The sequence below is a fragment of the Pongo abelii genome, chromosome 11 (assembly GCF_028885655.2).
Source record: "Pongo abelii isolate AG06213 chromosome 11, NHGRI_mPonAbe1-v2.0_pri, whole genome shotgun sequence".
In the NCBI taxonomy this organism is placed as follows: domain Eukaryota; kingdom Metazoa; phylum Chordata; class Mammalia; order Primates; family Hominidae; genus Pongo; species Pongo abelii.
This window is the reverse complement of record NC_071996.2, coordinates 28,856,968-28,878,002: the sequence shown is the minus strand read 5'-3', so window position 1 is coordinate 28,878,002 and position 21,035 is coordinate 28,856,968. Positions and strand designations below refer to the sequence as shown.

General features: G+C 45.8%; 1 protein-coding gene across 4 annotated transcripts in view; it reads right to left on the bottom strand.

The window, feature by feature from the left end:
* Positions 1-492: 492 nt before the first annotated feature.
* The window catches only part of C11H2orf76 (chromosome 11 C2orf76 homolog), an 89,304-nt gene continuing 68,761 nt past the window's right edge, over positions 493-21,035 (bottom strand). For 2 of the 4 annotated variants that reach the window (XM_054548600.2, XM_063712439.1), the window contains exons 6-7: positions 1,750-1,906; positions 493-883 (exon numbers count right to left, since the gene is read on the bottom strand). In XM_054548600.2, coding sequence (XP_054404575.1) covers positions 784-883; positions 1,750-1,906 — 257 coding nt within the window. In that variant the 3' untranslated portion in view covers positions 493-783. The remainder of the gene's footprint in view (positions 884-1,749; positions 1,907-21,035) is intronic. The other 2 variants (XM_063712440.1, XM_054548601.2) reach the window with 2 other exon arrangements.

The following is a 21,035-nucleotide window of genomic DNA, read 5'->3' as shown; positions in this document are numbered from 1 at the left end:
ACACAAAGTCCAGGCCAGGCATGGGGACTCAGGCCTGTAATCACAGGGATCTGGGAGGCAGGAGGATCGCTGGAGGCCAGGGGTTCAAGACCAGCTCGGGCAACATAGTGAGACCCCCATCGCTACAAAAGAATTTTTTTAAATATTACTCAAGCTGGTAGTGCACACCTGTAGTTCCAGCTTCTCAGGAGGCTGAGTTGAGAGGATCTCTTGAGTCCAGGAGGTCAAGGCTGCAGCGAGCCATGATTGCACCACAGCACTCCGGCCTGACTGACAGCAAGACGTTATCTCTAAAAAAAAAACGGTAAAAAAAAAAAAGAACACAAAATCTAGAGCCACACTGCCAGGGTTTCAGCACCACTTCTACTACTTCCTAACCTGATTTAACCTCCTCTTACCTCAGTTTCCCCAGCTATAAAATGAGGGTGATTTTAGTTCTTACCACATAGGTTTGTAATTAGGTTATGAGAAAAATAAAGAGTTTCTCTTTTAACTTAATTTTATTTTTAGCTTTTATTTTAGGTTCGGTGGTACACGTGAAAGTTTGTTACACAGGAAAACTCATGTCATGGGGGTTTGTTGTACAGATTATTTCATCACCCAGGTATTAAGCCCAGTACCCAATAGTTATCTTTTCTGCTCCTCTCCCTCCTCCCAACTTCCACCCTCAAGTAGGCCTCGGTGTCTGTTGTTCCCCTCTTTGTGTCCATTTGTTCTCATCATTTAGCTCCCACTTATAACTGAGGATATGTGGTATTTGGTTTTCTGTTCCAAGAGTTTCTCTTAGGCTGAGGTGGGAGGATCGCTTGAGCCAGGGTGGTCGAGGCTGCAGTGAGCTGCCGTCCTGCCACTGCACTCCAGCCTGGGGTGATAGAGTGAGACCCTACCACAAAGAAAAAAAAGAGAGAGAGAGAGAATGAGAATGACAGAGAGAGAAAAAACAGTTTCTCTTTTTAAGGTATTTAAAACAGATCTTCCACAGAGTAAGTGCTATATAAGCGTTTGCCAAATAAATACATCCTAACATGAATAGGAAACCGTTATTACTGGCTATAAGACCTTAAAGCAATTACAACCTCAAAATAAATAAAAACAAAATAATATGATTAAATTCTAGCTAGATTTTTTACGTGCTAAAATGCTTGGTGGAGACCCGCTCTCAAAAGAACAGAGAGAGGGAAGCAAGTGAAGTCTTAAGGACGTGCCATCACCAAACTGAAACCTCTTCCTCACTCAACCAGAAGACCTGAAAGAAAACTGAAGTAACAGTAACTGTCTTACTGCGCTACCCACCCTCAACCATCCCCAGGCCCACTAGGAGCATGTTGTACATGTTCTGGAAAGTTCTGGAAAGGCCACTAAGATATAAAAATTGGTGTCCAGGCGTGGTGGTGGACGCCTACAATCCCAGCTACTTGGGAGGCTGAGGCAGGAGAATCACTTGAACCCAGGAGGTAGAGGTTGTAGGGAGCCGAGATCATGCCATTGCACTCCAGCCTAGGCGACAGAGCCAGACTCCGTCTCAAAGAAAAAAAAAAAGATATAAAAAGTTGGGAAAGTGAGAGGTGTCCCAAGTAGCCCACATACATGAAAAATGAAACCAGGCAATCCTGTGTGGATCTATTTATCACAAACGCCCCTGGGCCGCAAGTGAAATATCTTATACCAATAGGTTGGCTCTGATGCAGGGAGTCTGTTTTCACTTTGAACTGCTGTTCATGGCGCTGCCAGAGTGGGACTGTCACTCACCAAGCCTCCTTCCCGTCCTTGGTCTGGGGTGATTCGGCACTTCCCAGTAGGTGACTCCAGGTGACAGCCAACAGCCAGCTTGCTCCTGTTCTCTTTCTCAAGCAAAGCTGGCTCTTAATTTTCATGCATTTATTCTTTAGCCACTTGAGATGCCTGGCTGGAGGGATGGGTAAGAGATTTGGCATCTTGGTGCCTCCAAGCCTCCCGTCCAGCATGGTCCAGGTTAACAAACACCTGTGAAGCGTCCGTCTCTGCCGGCCCTGACGGACAGGGTGAGCACCCTGGTGCATCCTCCCTCCTAAGAGGATTAAGCGGGGTGTTTGGAAAACAGAGCTGCATCCCTGGAGGGAAGGTGCCACAGAGACATCAACACACAGTTCTGCATAATCAGTTCAACAGCAGAACAACAAAAAGGGGAAGAGAAGATTAAAAAATAATCCAAATGTCATAATACTGAGGAGTGTGATGAAATGGGCAATCGTGTGGAAGCATTAAACCTAGAATCACTAACCACCCCCACTTCACTCTTCAAAACTCAAGGCTGCGGGGGGAAACAACATGCTCGTCCTTGGGAGAGCTCCTCTAAGCCCCTCCTAAAAGACGGATGTCCACTTCTGAGGCTGTCTTTGAGGATGGGTACAGGGGAAGCTGTGGCAGTCCAGCCACTCCGTGGGGGTGTCATGAATAATTAGCGGGGTCCTTCACAGTGGAGGGCAGCCCTAGTCTCTCTCCCTCTTCCTTGGTGGGAAAGAAGCCCAGGTCCCTGAGAGACACTGGTGAACATCTCCCTGGAGGTTTGAGCTGGCTGTCAACAGTGGCACCAAGGTGTAGCTCGGGGCAGGGGTGCAGGAGCTTAGCACTCAGCAAGATCTGTGGGCCTCCTCCCTGCCTCCCATTCTTTGTCATGAGCTTGGCAATGGAAGCTTCCAGTCCGCCTCTCAGTGCTGCACCCCCTCTGCCCACACTCCTGGGCATCCAGCCCAGGGCCTGCCTTGGTGCCAGCTCTGCCCTTCCTGCCTCCTCCTTCCTGCTTTGCCTTCTCCCCCTCTCTCTTCCCCATATCCATTTCTAATTTACAACGGTTCTTTTGGTTTTTTGGTTTTTGTTTTTGTTTTTTTCTTGAGAGGAAGTCTGGCCCTGTTGCCCAGGCTGGAGTGCAGTGGCGCCATCTTGGCTCACTGCAACCTCTGCCTCCTGAGTTCAAGCGATTCTCCTGCCCCAGCCTCCAGAGTGACTGAGATTACAGGCGCCCGCCACCACGCCCGGCTAATTTTTGTATTTTTAGTAGAGACGGGGTTTCACTATGTTGGCCAGCCTGGTCTTGAACTCCTGACCTCAAATGATCCAACCACGTCAGCCTCCCAAAGTGCTTTAATTATAGGTGTGAGCCACTGCACCTGGCCCTATTTTACAATGTTTAATGACCCAAACTTGAGGATTTTTCCACTTCTCTACACCATATAATCAAATCAAAAAATCAGATATTAGGCTTTCACAATAGGACTGAATCTTGGAAACTGGAAAGTCCAGTCTCAGGACATCCCGGAAAGTTGAGCACACAAGCAAGCCCCATGCAACTGTGCGATGAAACGGCCCCACACATCCGGGAGCACAGCCAAGGCATCCCGTGCCTACCTCCCTGGTAGAATCTGGCTTTTCAACTTGCTCACCCATGAGAGGAAAGCGGTTTCAGACATCAGGCTCACCCCTCTCCTAAGCCACACCCTTTTCTCATTCCCAGCTGAGGAACTGAGCCTGAGACACTGAGGTTCCCAGCTGCCTCCATGATTCGCCAGCACCCAGCTTCAGTTTCACATCCTCCCAATCGTCATAGCCAGGACAGCATGCCTCACTGACCACGAGGGAATGTCACATCCCGCCTGGCTGAGCCATGCCGCAGACAGGCTCCTGGCTAAGCACTTGGCCGACACCCCAATATTCAATGCTGACACCCTACAAAGGCATTAAGTAGGCTAATTTTGCAGATGATGAAAATAGGACTCAAACTAAACTGTGTACAGTTGTAGGGCTTACTGAGGGCAGAAAACTTCTCCACAGCAGGTCTCTGGCAACCCAGAGCCCCTCCCTGCACTCCTGCGTCCCTGTCGCTGCACCCATAGAGCCCCCAAGAGGCCTCAGTGGATCACTGGGCTTGTATAATTTTTATCTGGGTATATATTACCAAATTACCTCCACCCCAAAGATACCTTTCCAGGTTTCCTGTTACTATACGGAAACACTGATGTGCATCATCAGCCTGTGTTCATTTTGTATACTCTCCATGTAGTGGGTGGGCTGTTTTGGGGTTTTTTTTTTTGGCAACCTAAAAGCTAAAATATTTTTCATGTTTAAAACTGAAATACATATGCATGGACAGGACATTTTTAAAAATATTTCATGGGTATTTGTCAATAGAATCTTATTGTTGATAATTTTGTAAACTATTCAACCCATCATTTCATGTGAATAAATTTAGATTTGAATATCTATAGGTAGCATAAGGTGAAAAACCTCTAAAATTTGAACCCATATTCTGGGATGGGAGACCTTACGCAAATTAACCTGTCTGAGCTTCAGTTTTCTCATTTGTAAGAAAGGGATGTAATGTCTGTGTTCCAGGATCGTGGCGGAGATCAGAGGAGGTCATCTACCAAAAAGCCCCCACCATCCTCACAAAATATCATTACTCTCATCATTTCATTCTTAGGTTGACTTAAATAGGGAATACAAATGTATTTACATATTCTTATTAAATTCTTAAAAAACTGATAATTTATTCAAATCCAAATCGTATATAAATAATAAAATTATCTACTATGCATAAAACCGTTAGAAAAGAATGACTCAATAACTATCACCTGACATTTTATTTAACATGATACAGTGCGATAGTCTCGGCACAAAGTGACCTTAACTGCTTCCAAATTCCTTCCTTATTTTTCCTGTAACAAATCATACGGTGAAGGAAGCCCTTCATCAGGGTCACACAACTTGGAGGAGCTTCTTGGGGGAAGTGCACAGGCATCTCTGCGGGCTGTGGAGGAAAAGGCGCTGGAATTGGCCCCAATGGGGCTTTTTCCCAAGAGGATCTGTCCCGTTTCCCTTTTCACGTGTTGGGTCCTCAGTAGCTGGGACCCCATTTTCTCTGTCTGTCGTATCCCACCCCCAAAACCTGACCAACTCAAATCAGCACAGACATTTTAAACAAGTAGTGGATATCCAACTACTGTGTCAGGGCATGGAGAAAATGGAAAAGAAACCGAAATTGTGGTCCTAGTGCTGAGACACAGGTAATCCCATCAAGTAATTTGGGCAGAGGCTGAGTTACCTGAATATTATTGCTGGCATCTGAATTTCTTAATATAAGTTCCAGAAAGCCTGGTAACTTTTAGCAGAGTATATGGTATAGCAAGGAAAGTGAATCCATTCATTCATACATAAATAACAGAACCCTGCATTTATTAACTCCCAATGTGTGCAGGCTGTGGAGATGCAAGAGTAAGCCTAATCTTCAACCTCAGGGAGAACCACATCTTTTGGGGAAGGTCAGTATATAAAAAAGCAAGGCTGGCCAGGCACAGTGGCTCACGCCTATAATCCCAGCACTTTGGGAGGCTGAGGCGGGCAGATCACGAGGTCAAGAGATCGAGACCATCCTGTCCAACATGGTGAAACCCCATCTCTACTAAAAATACAAAAATTAGCTGGGCGTGGTGGCGGGCACCTGTAGTCCCAGCTACTTGGGAGGATAAGACAGAAGAATTGCTTGAACCCGGGAGGTGGAGGTTGCAGTGAGCTGAGATCGTGCCACTGCACTCCAGCCTGGCGACAGAGCAGGACTCCATCTCAAAAAAAAAAAAAAAAAGCAAGGCCACAGTGTGTGATCAGTGCTCCAGAGGACTGGCCAGGACACAGCAGGATGAAAAGGAGAGCAGGGTCAAGTCTCCTGGCTGTGAAGTGCTGGGAAGGTGGGATGGAAGGGACCTTAGGGACAAGATGGTCCTTGGCTGTGCCTCCCAGTATGAACGCTAGTCTGGTAGAACACTCAGAGACCAGAGTGGGAAGTCTGAGGAAGTGGCAGCATGGTGTGCCCAGAGAGAACAGGGTAAGGGGATAGGGGAGAGCTGGGGGAGACAGGAGGGGGTGCCAAATTCCATAGCTGGAGGAGAAGCTGGAGATGTAGCCAGAGATCAAACCAAGGAAGCCCCACTATGCCATGCTAGAGTGTGCACGTGATTCGGAAGGAAACAAGAACCCATCCGATGGTTCTAAACAGGGAGGGATACAGCAGTCAGACTTGCATTTTTAAAAGATCACTCTGGCAGCAGCATGAAGGATGGACTTGGTGGAAGAGAGTCTGCAGGGAAGGACACCAGACGGGAGAGTGTCTCTGCGGTCAGGATGAGAAATGATGAGGCCCAAAGCAGGGCAATGGCGGCGGTGGGAAGGGAAGGGGAGGCCGTTCTCATGAGATGTTCATTCCAGCAATTCTGAGCTGACTTCTGTTGAGGAGGTATCAGCAAGTAGTGAAAGGCAAAGAAGGGTTTCACTTGCTCCAGCTACAGACTGGGAATTTCTTCCTAGTACCCCCAGTGAGCATAAGAACTTTCCTTCACCTGTGAAGTCCCTCCTGATGGTTGGTTCTGGCAGGCCCCATCACTAAGGAGCTGGGAAACCTCGGACAGGTCACTTTACCTCCAAGTTCCCCTTCCCCATCTGTAAGATGCAGATAACTAATACCTGCCTCACAGGGGTCATGAGCAGTAGTGAGTAAATATCTGCAAAGTGCTTTAGTGAGTCCTGACAGGGCAAGCACTTGATAAATGCTGGCTGTTTTATGCCTGGCTCAGTCTCGCTTCTGATGGCTTGTCCTGCAGAGCTTGCTGGACCTTGCTGGAAAAATACTTGAAATTTTGAAATATGGCTTTTGTCACATATGCAACATCCACATAATGGAAGTGCCCACCAGCCAGAAACCAGGCAACTATCACACCTCAGTCCCCACCAGCTCACCATCACAGGGTCCCATGTACATACATACACACCGCCCAAGACCCTCTCCCACAACCCCACCACGAGGGCCTCTGCCCTCAAGTATACAACTTCAGAGGGTTATTTGAAAGGAGGGCTAATAACATGGATTTTTTTTTTTAATAAGACATCACATACACATTTCTAAGATGGGAAGTCTCTGTTTTTGTTGAGAACAACAAAGGGGAATATGACATGGAAGATCTGAGGAGACGTGATGTTTGTTCAAAGACATTGAGGCTCTTTCTTGATTCCTTGAGTTTTTTTTCACGGCAGAAGTTTTTAACTGACATGAAGTTCTGGTTATGAAGGAAATTCTAGAAGACAACACATCTTCTCTCCTTACTCCTGAAGGAAGAGGTTAGATTTGGACGCAACTGTGTGTGTTTTAAATAAAATGGCATTGTTCTTACTTAAATTCCAATTTCTCATAATATTAGAGTTGGTCTTCTGTTAGTTGGTTGTGTTGGGAGAGTGATTTGGACCATATACATTACCCTCAAATATTCAAAAATGAAGGCCCAAATTTACCTATGGTGACAGAAATCACAGCAGTGGTGGCTGATGACAGAGAGCAGTGGTGGGTGATGACAGAGGGGCAGAGAGGGGACTGTGATGGCACAAAGGAGGTTTTGGGGGCGGTGGGCATGTTCTGCATCTTGACTTAGATGTGGGTTGTGCACTTGTCAAAACCCAAAGAACTGCATGTCTAAGATTTTTGCATTTCACCATCTGTAAATTATACTTCAATTTTTTTTTTTTTTTTTTTTTTTGAGACAGAGTCTCACTCTGTCGCCCAGGCTGGAGTGCAGTGATGCCATCTCGGCTCACTGCAAGCTCCGCCTTCTGGGTTCCTGCCATTCTCCTGCCTCAGCCTCCCGAGTAGCTGGGACTACAGGCGCCTGCCACTGCACCCAGCTAATTTTTTGTATTTTTAGTAGAGACGGGGTTTCACTGTGGTCTCGATCTCCTGACCTCGTGATCCACCCACCTTGGCCTCCCAAAGTGCTGGGATTACAGTATACTTCAATTTTAAAAAAGAAAGGGAGAGAGCAAGCAAGCAGATTTCCAAAGTTAAACATGAGAGGCTGATCTATTCATTTACATCATCTCCTCTGAAAACCCCATTAAGATGGGAGTGAGGGGATAATACAAACATAAACTCATGAAGACAGAGACCCAGAGAGAAGACATCGAGGACAAGAGAGTTGATCCAAGTTTTGAAGGTGAGAAGTGGACAGAGGGGTGGAATTGTCAGAGCAGAGAAAGCTCCAACCCTGACACTGGCAGAAAGCACCATCCACCAGAAGCTAGACGCTCACCCTCAGAACCTGGGAGCTGCAGGCCTTGCTCAGGCCAGAGACTGGAGAGGGGGCACTCACCTGCTTAGGGTCAGCTATTCCCGTCTGAGGACAAGTCACCTCCCCAGAACCAGACACGTGGCAATGGTAGAAACCACAAGCTCTATCCCCTCAGCCTTGGTGAGTCACTCCAGCCCCCAGCCTCCTCTCCCTCTCTTATACCTCAAGCCTTCTAGCAAAATTTCCCTGACTCTCGAAGGCTTTCAGGGAAAACCGAAATAATCTGTCTTCAAGCTGCTCTGCTTTCAAGTGTACAAGCAACCCTGGGCCAAGACACTGAAAAACCCAACATGTTGGAAAGAGAGGAAGAGAGAATACAGAGAGAATTGCTGGCTCTAGAAACTACTCTGCTCCTTTGACTTGGAGCCTGAGGAAGGCCAGTTACCAGGACCTTTGCAGGCAGGTCCCAACGCATTTCTAGCAAACATGGGGGCCTTAAGGCTGCAGAATGTGTGCTAGGTCAGGGGGTCTCATGTCGCCAGGAGGCAGGCACATACTGTACTTTGCCTCAAATCGGCCTTCTTAAGATTCTGCTCTTCTGTGGGTTAGCTTCTGTGTTCCATCTTGCACTTAACCAAGTCTCCTTGACATCTTAGTCTGGAAGCATCTACCAGCTGTGGTGTCTGCATTAAAGTGCGGGGTGGCCGGGCGCAGTGGCTCACTCCTGTAATCCTAGCACTTTGGGAGGCTGACGTGGGCAGATCAGGAGGTCAAGTGATCGAGACCATCGTGGCCAACACGGTGAAACCCCATCTCTACTAAAAATACAAAAATTAGCTGGGCGTGGTGGCACGCGCCTATAGTCCCAGCTACTTGGGAGGCTGAGGCAGGAGAATCGATTGAACCCAGGAGGCGGAGGTTGCAGTGAGCCGAGATCGTGCCGCTGCACTCCAGCCTGGCGACAGAGTGAGACTCCGTCTCAAGAAAAAAAAAAAAGTGCAGGGTGGCTTTGACAGGACTGAGGACTGGAATTAGACACCAAGGGGGTCCACAGAGCTATAAAGAGACCCTGCCACTTCAGACTTTGTCTCAGGCCCCACTCGTAGCCCCAACTCAGCCCTCTGCCGGTAATAGTTCTCTGCTGTCAGCCACACCCAGCTAAGCCAGGAAGAGAGACCACAGAGGCACCGCTCTGCACCAGGGCAGACTGGTTTTTATTCTGTCTGCTGCCTTAAAGTGAGATTTCTTAATTTTTAAAATAACCTAGAAACAAACGTAGGGTTTTGTATACTATCCAAAGAGTTACTGGCATTGCCTAATTATGTGTGAGAACATTCAGTCTTCAGAAGGGAAGAGGGACATTCCCTCTGCAAAGTAATTCCTGCATCCCTGCCCCTGCATGGGAGTCACCATTTGACCCCAAAGCTCTGGGCACTGCTTACAGGCTCACATATGCACAAGCTAAAGGATAGCTTCCAAGCCCCTCCACCACGCAGAAGAAAGTCTCCCTGCAATTGGTTTGAGAAGGAATTTTTTAAGCACCTCACCTGGGCCAAATGGAGGAGGCTGCCTATCAATTGTTGTACTAGGAAGCATTTAACAAAGAAGCCATAGAAACCGGCTCACCACCTTTCAACCCTCAGCTTTAAGGAATCCTCAACAAATGTACAGGGATGTTTTCCAAAGCGTTGACACATTATTAGTCTTCTTTTTAGAAATGGCCCATCATTAAATAGAGTGGTATAAAAGAAAAAGAAGGAAATAAGACTATAGACGTAAAATTGACTAAAGTTAGGTATTGGCTTTGAAATAATTAAGCATTGACTTTTAAAATAAAATTTTAGGCTGGGAGTGGTGGCTCATGCCTGTAATGCCAGCTCTTTGGGAGGCGAAGGCGGGTGGATCACCTGAGGTAAGGAGTTCGAGACCAACCCGGCCAACATGGCAAAACTCTGTCTCTACTAAAAATACAAAAATTAGCCTGGCCTGGCATTGCACGCTTGTAATCCCAGCTACTCAGGAGGCTGAGACAGGAGAATCGCTTGAACTTGGGAGGCGGAGGCTGCGGTGAGCCGTGATCGTGCCACTGCACTCCAGCCTGGGCGACAGAGTGAGACTCTGCCTCAAAAAAATAATAAAAATAAAATTGTAGGCAGTAGCAATTGCATGGTCGCTGTTGAGCACTAGTACAACATGCCACCCCATCTACAAGCTGATGGCTTTGACTTTCAGCTATCAGACGCCAAGGCTGACTTACAGGGGGACAAACCTATTGAACACAGTCCTTAACAAATGACTGACACCCGCTCGACCTCATCAGTTCCCAGGCCCAGACAGACTCTGCTGCCACCTGGTGGCTGAAGGGTAGGCAAAGGCGGACAAGTGCAGAGCCACTCCACCTGACCTGCAGCCTGGACTTCTCTGCGTAATGAGGCTCTGCTAAAATGGCAGGAAAGGTGTCATACCAGAGGAGAAGCTGCTCGGCAAGATGTAAAGATGAACGGCTGGGCATTAATCGGCTGGTGCCTGGCAGGTATCTAGAATATTCTAACTACAAAACCTGCCTTTGCAAGATTTTTCTTCCCAGAGATTATATTTCCTTGAACAACCTATGTATCCATTCATTGTACCACCCCACTCCACCTCATCCCACTTGAAGCAAGTTACAGCCAGAGAAGAGTGAAAGGGACTGCTTTAACCTCACAGAAAGGAAATTTAAAGTGCCGGCTGTTGTTAATGAGCCCATTAGTCCTAATTTGGGAAAATTGCAACCAGAAGAAAGGGGATATGTCAAGGAAACATGTGACAGGTAATGTGCTCAGGGCTGGCTGAATCCAAGGGCAAGGCACCTCGGGAAATGAAATGGGAAGAGAAGGTTCTTGGAAAATAAAAAACGAGTCCTTCCCTGGGTCCAGGAACACTGCTGGGTGGTGTGGTTGGAGCTGACAGGTGGAGGGGGAGAACGGGCAGCAGCCAGACACCCCTGCCTTGTAGGAAGAGGCCTGGCTCCACTGCCTAGCGCTCATGGGGGACAACCTCCTATTCAGTGTCTAAATGTTCTCTCTGCGTGATGGGATTAATAGTATTTCTTTGTAAAATAGCAGTGTAACAGAAATTATTCCCCAAAACAGAATATGTTTAGGCAGGCACCGAGTTAGGCCACCTTAACAAAGTCACAGAGAAATTCTGGAAGGTCAGTGTTATCATCCCCACTCAACAGAGCCAGAAACTGAGACCTGGAGAGGCCGAGCAGCTCACCCAAGGTCACACCTCCAAGCTAGCAACAATGCCTGTGTTCTTCCAACCCCGGGCTGCCTATGTATGTCCAAGCTGAGCTCTCTCCTCCCACTCATGCTTGCCTAAAGCAAACACAGAAAGACAAATAATTCCAATATATGCAAAAGTGCACCATTCGCTTTTCCAATTTGTATAATTTTAAATGTCACCACAAGTTCACTTCTAGGTCACTTTTAAAACAAGCAACTTTGCTTTAAGGCAAGTGGGGAAAAAAATTCTGCCTTAATTTGTACAGTTGTACAATCCACTGTTCAGTTTTCTACTCAGTTTTCCAGGGAACAGTTCAAACATAAACAAATGACAATCTAGGACACTTATCTTGCCTATTGTGACTAACCACCATAGCGTTTGAGTTTTTTTTTTTTTTTTTTTTGCAGCTGGTAAAAAGCCCTCACAGGAGGCTCAGGACCGCCTCCGGGCATACGCGGAGCCGCACAGCAGAAAAGAACTGTCAGCCGCATGAAAATGCAAGTGCAGCAGTGACCCGAGTCAGACCCACAAAAAAAAAACTAACTTTCAACACAGGTTTTCATCTCATTTCCTCAACTCCGTTTGAAACACATATGCATGCAGGACTGCTGAGCAATTATTCCAGAGCTCAGTCTATACCACTTTACACATCTGGATGACTAATTTCAACTAAAAAAACTCCTAGAGAGTGTATTCAATCTACACAGATCTGTTAATACATTGCTATGAGATGAGCTTCAACAATCTGTAAAGTTTCGCCTTAACATTCAAATACAATCTTAGGCCAGGCAGGGTGGCTCATGCCTGTAATCCCAGCACTTTGGGAGGCTAAGGCAGGCAGATCACCTGAAGTCAGGAGTTCGAGACCAGCCTGGCCAATATAGTGAAACTCCACCTCTACTAAAAATACAAAAATTAGCCGGGTGTGGTGGTGGGTGCCTGTAGTCCCAGCTACTCAGGAGGCTGAGGCAGGAGAATCACTTGAACCCGGGAGGTGGAGGTTACAGTGAGCCGAGATTGTGCCACTAAACTCTAGCCTGGGCAACACAGTGAGACTCCATCTCAAAACAAAACAAACAAAAAATATATATATAATTTTAAAGTCATTCATTCATCCCAGAAACATCCATGCTGGCCTATGAAGTGCCAGCCACTGTTCTATACATTGGAGACATTCTAATAGCAAAAGACGGAACAGAAAAGGATTTTTAAAAATGTAAAACAGAGATAGACAAATGAGTTTTGCAAGGGCAAGCATTTGCTATTTTATATAGGATAAGCAGAGAAGGCCTCTTTGATGGCATTTGAGCAGACATCTGACAGAAAGGGAGAAAACCATGCAAAAAATGTAGAAAAGTCATTGCAAGTAGAGGGAAGAGCAAGTGCAAAGGCCCTGGGGCATGTGTATGTTTACCAGTTGGCCCTGGGGCATGCATATGTTTGGTGTGCACCGGCAAGAGGATCAAGGCCAAGGCTCTTTCTCCGAGTAAGGGTTTTGAACTGAGGCATGACAGGATCTGACTCACGTTCTAGAAGAATCGCTGTGATGGCTGGGTGGAGAATTGCAGTGGGGCAGGAATGAGAACAGGAAAAATTGTAGTGGGGTAGGAGTGAGAGCAAGAAGCCCAGTTGGAAGGAAGGTGACTGCAATAGTCCAGGTAAGAATGGTGGTGCCCTGGACCCAGTGGCAGTAGTGAAAAAGGTGAGAGGAGCCTGGGCCCTGGATATACTCTGAACGTGGAGCAGAGGGAACTGGCTGATGGCCTGGGTGTGGGGGTAAAAGAAAAAAGAGATACATCTCCAAGGTTTCTGGCCTGAACAAATGGAGGACTGGAGGTCATGTCCTTCAGTGAAGAAGACTGAGCATGGTCCACCCTTAGGGAGAAAGCTCAGAGGCTCAGCTGGAGTGTGTTATCATCTGAGGCATCTATCAGAGGACACCTATCAGCCACCTCACCAGGGATAGGGAGCACCCAGCGGGGACTCTAGCGGGGAGCTGGGCTGTGGACTGAGATCTGGGGTCTGCAGCATTTAGTTGTTATTTAAAGCTGGGAGCACGCATGAGGTCATCTAGGGAGAAGATATAATTAGAGAAGTCAGAGGACCGAGCCCTGGGGCCTTCCACATTGTAAAGGTTAAGGGATGAGGAAGAACCAGCAAACAAGACGGGGAGGAGTGACCAGTGAAGCCAAGCGAAGCAAGTGTTGGCAAGAAGGGTGTCGGTTGATTACATGTGTCCAGTGCTGCTGAGAAGTGAAGCAATTCCAAGACAGAGAATCCTATTCCTGTGGCAACAGGAACCTTTGGTGACCTTGGCAAAAGCTGTCTCAGCAGAGTGCTGGACAGAAGCCCTCATGGAGGAAAGAGGGTATGGAGAATTCGGTTCAGGAATTTGGCTGTGAAGGGAAGATGGGGTGGCTCTTGTGGTAGGGTTTGGATGGGAGAGCTGTCCCTATGCTGGTGGGGTGCAGAACTTGATGGTGTGGAAGAGGGAGGACAACGCTGACGTGTGCTCATCGGTGTTCCAGAGGTGGGGAGCCCGGGCAAGAGGGAGGACAGATAGCACTACTCGCTCACCCACCCACACAGGAAGGCAGGTGGGGGACATGGCCGGGAGCATGAGCATGTTGTCTAGGATGGCTCGAAGTGAGGACAGCAGCTGGGAGTGCCAGGAGGGGTCTCAGGGTTGAGGACCCAAAGGAACCTGCAGAGTGAGCGGAACTGCAGGGCAGCGTGAGGACCTGACTGCAGCTTAGCAGCCATGACCGACAGCGTGGCCAGTCAGCACTTGCCCCTCCACCCCACCACGTGCAGTGCAGCTGTTTGGGTGCAGGTGGAGAAGGTGGAGCGCGGCAGGGTTAGGCCTGGGGCCAGAGGGGTCAGGGCAGCAAGGGTCTAGGCAGAGATTGATGAGAAGGCGTAGAGGATCTCAAGTCAGGGGGTGGGATAGTGAGAAGACGGCAGGATCAATGAAGGTGGGGGTTGACGAGCCTTGGAGGGGGAACCAGAGGCAGAGAAATGGAAAGTCAGGAGACAGCAGTCAGAGAACAGGAGGTGGATATTGAGATGGTGTTGTGGACTAGGGTGCAGTTATTAATGACTACGGCAAAGGTGTGCCTCCAGGAGGAGGTGGCTGAGACAGAGACGACAAGCAAGTTGCAGTGAATTCTTCAATGACCTAAGAGGCCCCAGGGTACAGAAAGTTTTGTCTATGTCTATCCTGAATTACGAGAAACAGCAGTGGTCAGCCAGGAGCTAAAATCATCAGGTAATAAGGGAGAGTGGCACAGGGCCTACAGGTGTCGGCAACAAGGTTGGAGGACGGCGATAATGTATAGTCCGATGGCATAAGGCTCAAGGTCACAGGACGGAGGGAGGAGGAAGGGTCACTGATCAGGAAATTAAATGAGGTTGTTGTGCTTTGCTAAACAGAATTAACACTGAGTGGACTGAAGATGACAGCTCCTGATCTTACCACTCTCATTCCCCACCAAGTCAGAGATGGACCAGAAGAAGCCCTCACCACCCTCCATCCCTGTCACTTGCCTTAGTCCTGTGAAGGAGTCACAGCCTTAAGAGTGCTCTGGTGACTGCTTTGACCGATTAAATTTGATAGATCACAAGAATGCCATTCTGGACGACAGTTTTTTCCCTAGGTGTTGGACGTAATAGAAATGAAGTTAAAACCAAAAGCTTGAGTCTCTGAGGCAGCATTCCCAAAACGGCCTGCCCTTACCTATTTTGAAAGAGTCACATGACTTCATCCGGGACCTGAAATGGATTTTCTCCATCTTAAAATCTCATGGCCTACGAATGACATTATTCACTGAACACTCATCCGAAGTGGCAGCAGCACGGAGTGGAGGAGGGTCACTGCTCCCTAACAAACCACATCGTCGAGCAGCACAACACACATCCTGTATGCTTAAGTCATGACAACTATATGACCCTCTCACTGACTAATGATCAACAAATGAGCCTCCAAAGGCCATTATCGAAACTCATATGCTCATATTCTAGCCCAAAATGCACACTTGGGGATGGGGAAAGTGGTCTCAGGTCTGATTCATTGAATAAATAGATCTCCTTTGATGGAAAGAAATGACAAATGCCGTGCCTTCCTCTTCCACTCCTATAAATGCTAGAAGTGCAGAGTGAAAGGTACAGAGTGGCCATGAGATGCGTGCTGCGGCTCCACGTGACAGATGGGTTCTTTCCAGGCCTGCAGACAGAAAGGCCCACTGTCTTGATGGTGGAGTTCAAAATATTAACCTCAGACCAATCAAGTCAATATTCCACTTCAATTAGCTTTGCTACTCTGAGCAATCATGAGAGTTTCTGAAAGTAAAACGCGGTGAAACTGCCCAGAACCAATAATCAGAGCCCTTCTCCCAACACACATGCACGCATACACGTATGCATGTGTACACGTACAGTGAGAAAAAGATGACTAGATTGCTGGACAACTTCTCTAGGGGTCCAAGTAGAGATCCTTGGACACTCAGGCCCACGATGCCCCGACATGCATTAGCAGAAATGGGGAAGCCCCCGCTCTTCCCTCTTGTCCCCAGCAATCAGCAGCAGGTTTCCAAAGGGGCTCAGGCCAGGCCAGTTCTCTGGGTGTCCAAATAGGCAGGAACATCACCATCTCTCCTGCCTGTGTCTGGCGCAGGCAGAAAAAGAAGGAAAAGAAAACCCGTTTGCTACAGCAAAGAAGTTCCTCAAAGTCACATGAAACCTGGCCCAACTCGTGGGACCAGGGCCCATGTGTTCCTTTGGTAAAGGCAAGTTCTCTTCAACTGAGAAGAGAAAAATGCATATAAAGGGGCACCAACAAGGCAGATGGGCAACTGTCTCTTGGCTGTGGTTGACCACCTTTCTACCATGTTTCTCCAAGTGCCCAACTCCCTTTGTTTTCAAAGAGTGGCAGAAAGTAGGATTTTAAGCCAGAAGAGACCTGCTCTTTGACTTATCAGATCTTAGGCCTCAGACAAGTGGCTTAATCTCTGAGGGTGAGGGTTCCTTGCTCCAAAATGAAGTTGCTGCTGCTGCACTCACTCTCACAATAAGCACCCGAAGACATGTAATAAGCGCTCACTTCCTGCTAGGCTCTGTCCTTAAGTGCCTTGTAGGCAATGTCCCACTTGATCACAAAACTCTGCAAAGTGGTCCTTATTATCTCCTCCATCTCACAGATGGGGAAACCAGGACTCCTCAGAGCTCTATCACAGTCTACTGTGTGGATTAAATGAGATAATATAAAATACATACAGTGTCTGACACATAGTGGTGATTTTTAAAAAAAATGAGACTTCTCAACCATCTTTAAGAGAGTGATCACGCTTTGAAATGCATAAAATGGCAATGCTTTAAAATGCATACCTATATGTTTAAATAACATACGTGCAAAAAAAAAAAAAAGGTCTGAAAGTATGCTCACCAAGCTACGCAAAGGAGTGACTTTGCAAGAAGAGGATTTTTACTTTTTTTTAACCTTCAGAATTTTGTTGTTGTTTTGAGACAAGGTCTGGCTCTATAGCCCAGGCTGGAGTGCAGTGGTGTGATCTCAGCTCACTGTAACCTCTGCCTCCCAGGTTCAAGCCATCCTCCCTCCTCAGCCTCCTAAGTAGCTGGGGCTACAGGCATACACTACCATGCCCAGCTAATTTTTGTAGAGATGTGGTTTCACCATGTTGCCCAGGCTGGACTCAAACTCGTGAGCTCAAATGATCACTGGCCTCGGCCTCCCAAAGTGCTGGGATTACAGGTGTGAGCCACCATGCCTGGACCAGAATTGGTTGTTTTAAAAAGCAAATGTGACTTAAAACACACGAAAAAGATCAGAAACTCTAAAAAAATAGACAGAAAAAGTAATCTAGATGGAAATATGTCAAAATGTTCATGGCAATTGCCTGATGGATTTTTTCTGCTTCTTTTGATTTCTATACATGTTTTGGTTTTGTTTTTACTAATTCATTTTTTATGAGACAGGGTCTCACTATGTTGACCAGGCTGGTGTCAAACTCCTAGGCTCAAGCAATCTGCCCCCCTCACCCTCCTGAGTAGCTGAAACTATAGGCATGCATCACCACATCTGGCTTGCTTTTAATCATTCTTAACACAAATACTTTCTCCTTATGAAATTATGGCATATGCCTTTTGTGTTTTCAGAAGGCCTTCTCTACCCCAAGGTCACAAATATAATCCATTTTTTCTTCTAATAAACTCATCATCTTGTTTTTCATGTTTAGTTATTTAATCCATCTGAAATTTTAGTGAATGGTATGAAGTAGGACCCTTAACTGTTTTTTTTTAAATATATGGCCATGTGCTAAATAATCTTCCTTTTCCTCATAATTACAAATACTACCTTTATTAGCTATTGTTTCCATGTAAATCTTATCAGTTTCTATATTCTATTCCACTGATCATTTTATCTAGTTCTGTAACATTACCAACTTGTTTTGATCACTGAATATATTTTGACATCTGGTAGGCAACCACCCTTTCTTCTAGCCTACCTTTTGTTTTTCCAAATTGATCTTGGCTATTCTTGCATATTTTTCTTCCAAATGAATTTAAAAATCAATTTGTCAAGTTCCATGATAAATCCTTTGGGATTTTGATTGAGACTGCATTTATTTATGGATTAGGTAGGTATCTTCCATCTATAAACATGTAATCTATCTCTAGGTCTTTTATACTCATCTAATAACACTATTTTATAGCTTTTGTGAACAATACATTTTAGGTTCAGCACTCAAGTCTCTTAGTTCAAAAAAACTTAATCCTCTTGCAGTCATATTGTCTACAAATGAATGTTTTGCCTATTCCTTTCCAATATCTGAGAATCTTACTACTTTTCCTACTGTACTGGCTACAATAAGACTTGCAGAAACATAATTGCAGAAACATACTGAATAGTACTGGCAATAGTGTTCATTCTTGTCTAATTCATATTTTTTGTGCTGGAGTGCAGTGGTGCAATCACAGCTCACTGCAGCCTTGACCTCCTGGACCCAAGGGATCCTCCCACCTCCGCCTCCCAAGTAACTGGAACTACAGGCGCAAGTTACCACACCCAGCTAATTTTTTTTTTTTTTTTTTTCTTGTAGAGACAGGGTTTCGTCCTGTTGCCCAGGCTGGTCTCGAACTCCTGAGCTCAAGCAATCTTCCCGCCTCAGCCTCCCAAAGGGCTGAGATTACAGGCCTGAGCCAATGCACCCAGCCACAGCCTCTTATTCATATCTAATAGATTTGCTGAAACACTTCTCCATTAAGTAGATTTTCTATGAGCAACCTTCATCAAGTTAAGGGTATTTCTTTCCCTTGCTAATTTTTATATATGCATGAGCAAGAATATCATCAAATGCCTTTTGGCATCTATTGAGATAAACATAATTTTTTTTCTCCTTTATAGATTTTGAAAATTATATTGAGAGGTTTTCTAATTTTGAATCAATCTTCCATTCCTGGTAAAAGTCCTTTTTAGTCACAATATATTTTTATTTATTGTAAACACAACAGAAATGTCTTTTCTCATAGCTGTGGAGGCTACAAGTCTGAAATCCAGGTGTCAGCAGGGCTCTGCTCCCTCTGTAGGCTCTAGGGAACAATCCTTCTTTGCCTCTTCTAGTTTCTGGTGGTTGCTGTTGATATGTTTATTTTTGATTTTTATTCTGTGTTTATAAGTGAAAATACCCTATATGTACCTTTTATAAGAAAAATACATACCAAAAAAGGTACTATACATACATATTTTGCATTATCTACTTAAAAATGCACAGGTAAAGATATGCTTAATTTTATATTTTAAAAAAGCCTGGTATGCAAATTGAATGTGTGCAAAGCAAACAAATGGAATATGTTTTAACCTCTACTTATTGAGTTCCCTATTTGGGTTACTGCTGCCATCATTAATCCAGCCACTCAACTCCAGCAAGAATCACTGAAGTCTCCATTCCTCCCTCCCCACACTATCCCCATCCAGGCATTCACCAGGTCCCAAACATTCTAAGGTCATTCTACCTCAGGTCTCCACTGGGAGGCTGCAGGATGGAATGGGGGAAGTCAGGATTTTAAGACAGATTTGGTTCCAATCCCATTGCACATGACTGCATTCTCTTGAGCAAATAACTTTACCTCTCTGGGCCCCGATTTCTTCATCTATAAATATACATGCTACCATTGAAGAACTGTGGTAAAAGTCAAATGAGACAACATATGTAAATTAACTACCACACCATATTTGCCACGGAACACACGATCAAATGGTAACACCAAGAACCTCCCCACTCCTCTTCTTCCCCTCGGCCCCTGCCCTGGGCCAGGCCTTCCAAACTTCACCTGCTCAATGATGTCTTCTAGTCATTCTGCCACCTGGACATTGCTGACAAAGCTCACTTTCTAAAATACAAATGGAATCAAATACCTGTTTAAATCATGCTACTGACTCCCATCTACCTACTAGATACCGTTCTAACTCCTTAGCATGACTTGTAAGGCCTACCTCAACCTACCTTTCTGGCCTTATCTTCCTCTACTCTATTCCATGTACTTTACACTCCTGCATAGATGCTCCCCAACTTACAATGGGGTTAGTCCCAATAAACTCATTGTTGGTTGAAAATATCATCTAAGTGAAAAATGCATTTAATACACCTAACCTATCAAACACTGCAGCTTAGCTTAATCTACCTTACATATGCTCAGAACATTTATATTAGCCTAGAGTTGGGCAAAATCATCTATCACAAAGCTGATTTTATTGTAAAGTATTAAATATTTCATGTAATTTATTGAATACTGCACTGAAAGTGGAAAATATAATGGCTGTATGGGTACTCAGTGTTTCTACTGAATGCCTATTGCTTTTGTACCACTATAAGGTCGAACATCATTAAGTTGCACCATCTATAAAAGTCAGGGACACTAAAATTTGTGCTTTCTCCTGAAACCTCAAGCTCTTTCTCAGTCCTTTGCCTTTGTGTATGTTATTCCCTCTTCCAGAAAGCCTTTCCCTTCTTTTCTTCTAAGCAAAAATTCCTATTCAATCTTCTAAGACACAGCTCAACTGGTACTTCTTAAAAAAAAAAAAAAAACACAGAACTAATTTCTGTCAACAATGCTCTGATGGCAGCTTTTTCTGCTATTCTTAAAATCGTTTGCTTGTACTATGTCTTTCTGCATTTACTGAGGCAAAAACTGGGTCTTATTTTCCTCTTTATTAACTCCCCAAAAAGCTACGTCATCTGTGTATTCAACACTGCTCCTGAATGAAACAATGAATAAAATAAATAGAATTTGTTTTAAAGAAGACCCTATTAACTTTTTCAACAAAGCAAAGCATCTTCTAATCATGTTAATCAGACTTTCAAAGCTGATTTTTTAAAAAATAATAGGTTTTCTTAAGTTAGACGCGACCATAATGAAACCAATTTGCCCTCCTGGCAACTCTGAGGACTCAAGGAGCAACGGCAGAGCTGGCTAAGTTCTCTAGGACTCAAGGAGCAATGGCACAGCCGGCTAAGCTCTTCAGGACTCAGGGAGCAATGGCAAGGCTGGCTAAGCCCTCCAGCACTCAGGGAGCAACGGCAAGGCTGGCTAAGCCCTCCAGCACTCAGGGAGCAACGGCAAGGCTGGCTAAGCCCTCCAGCACTCAGGGAGCAATGACAGAGCTAGCTAAGC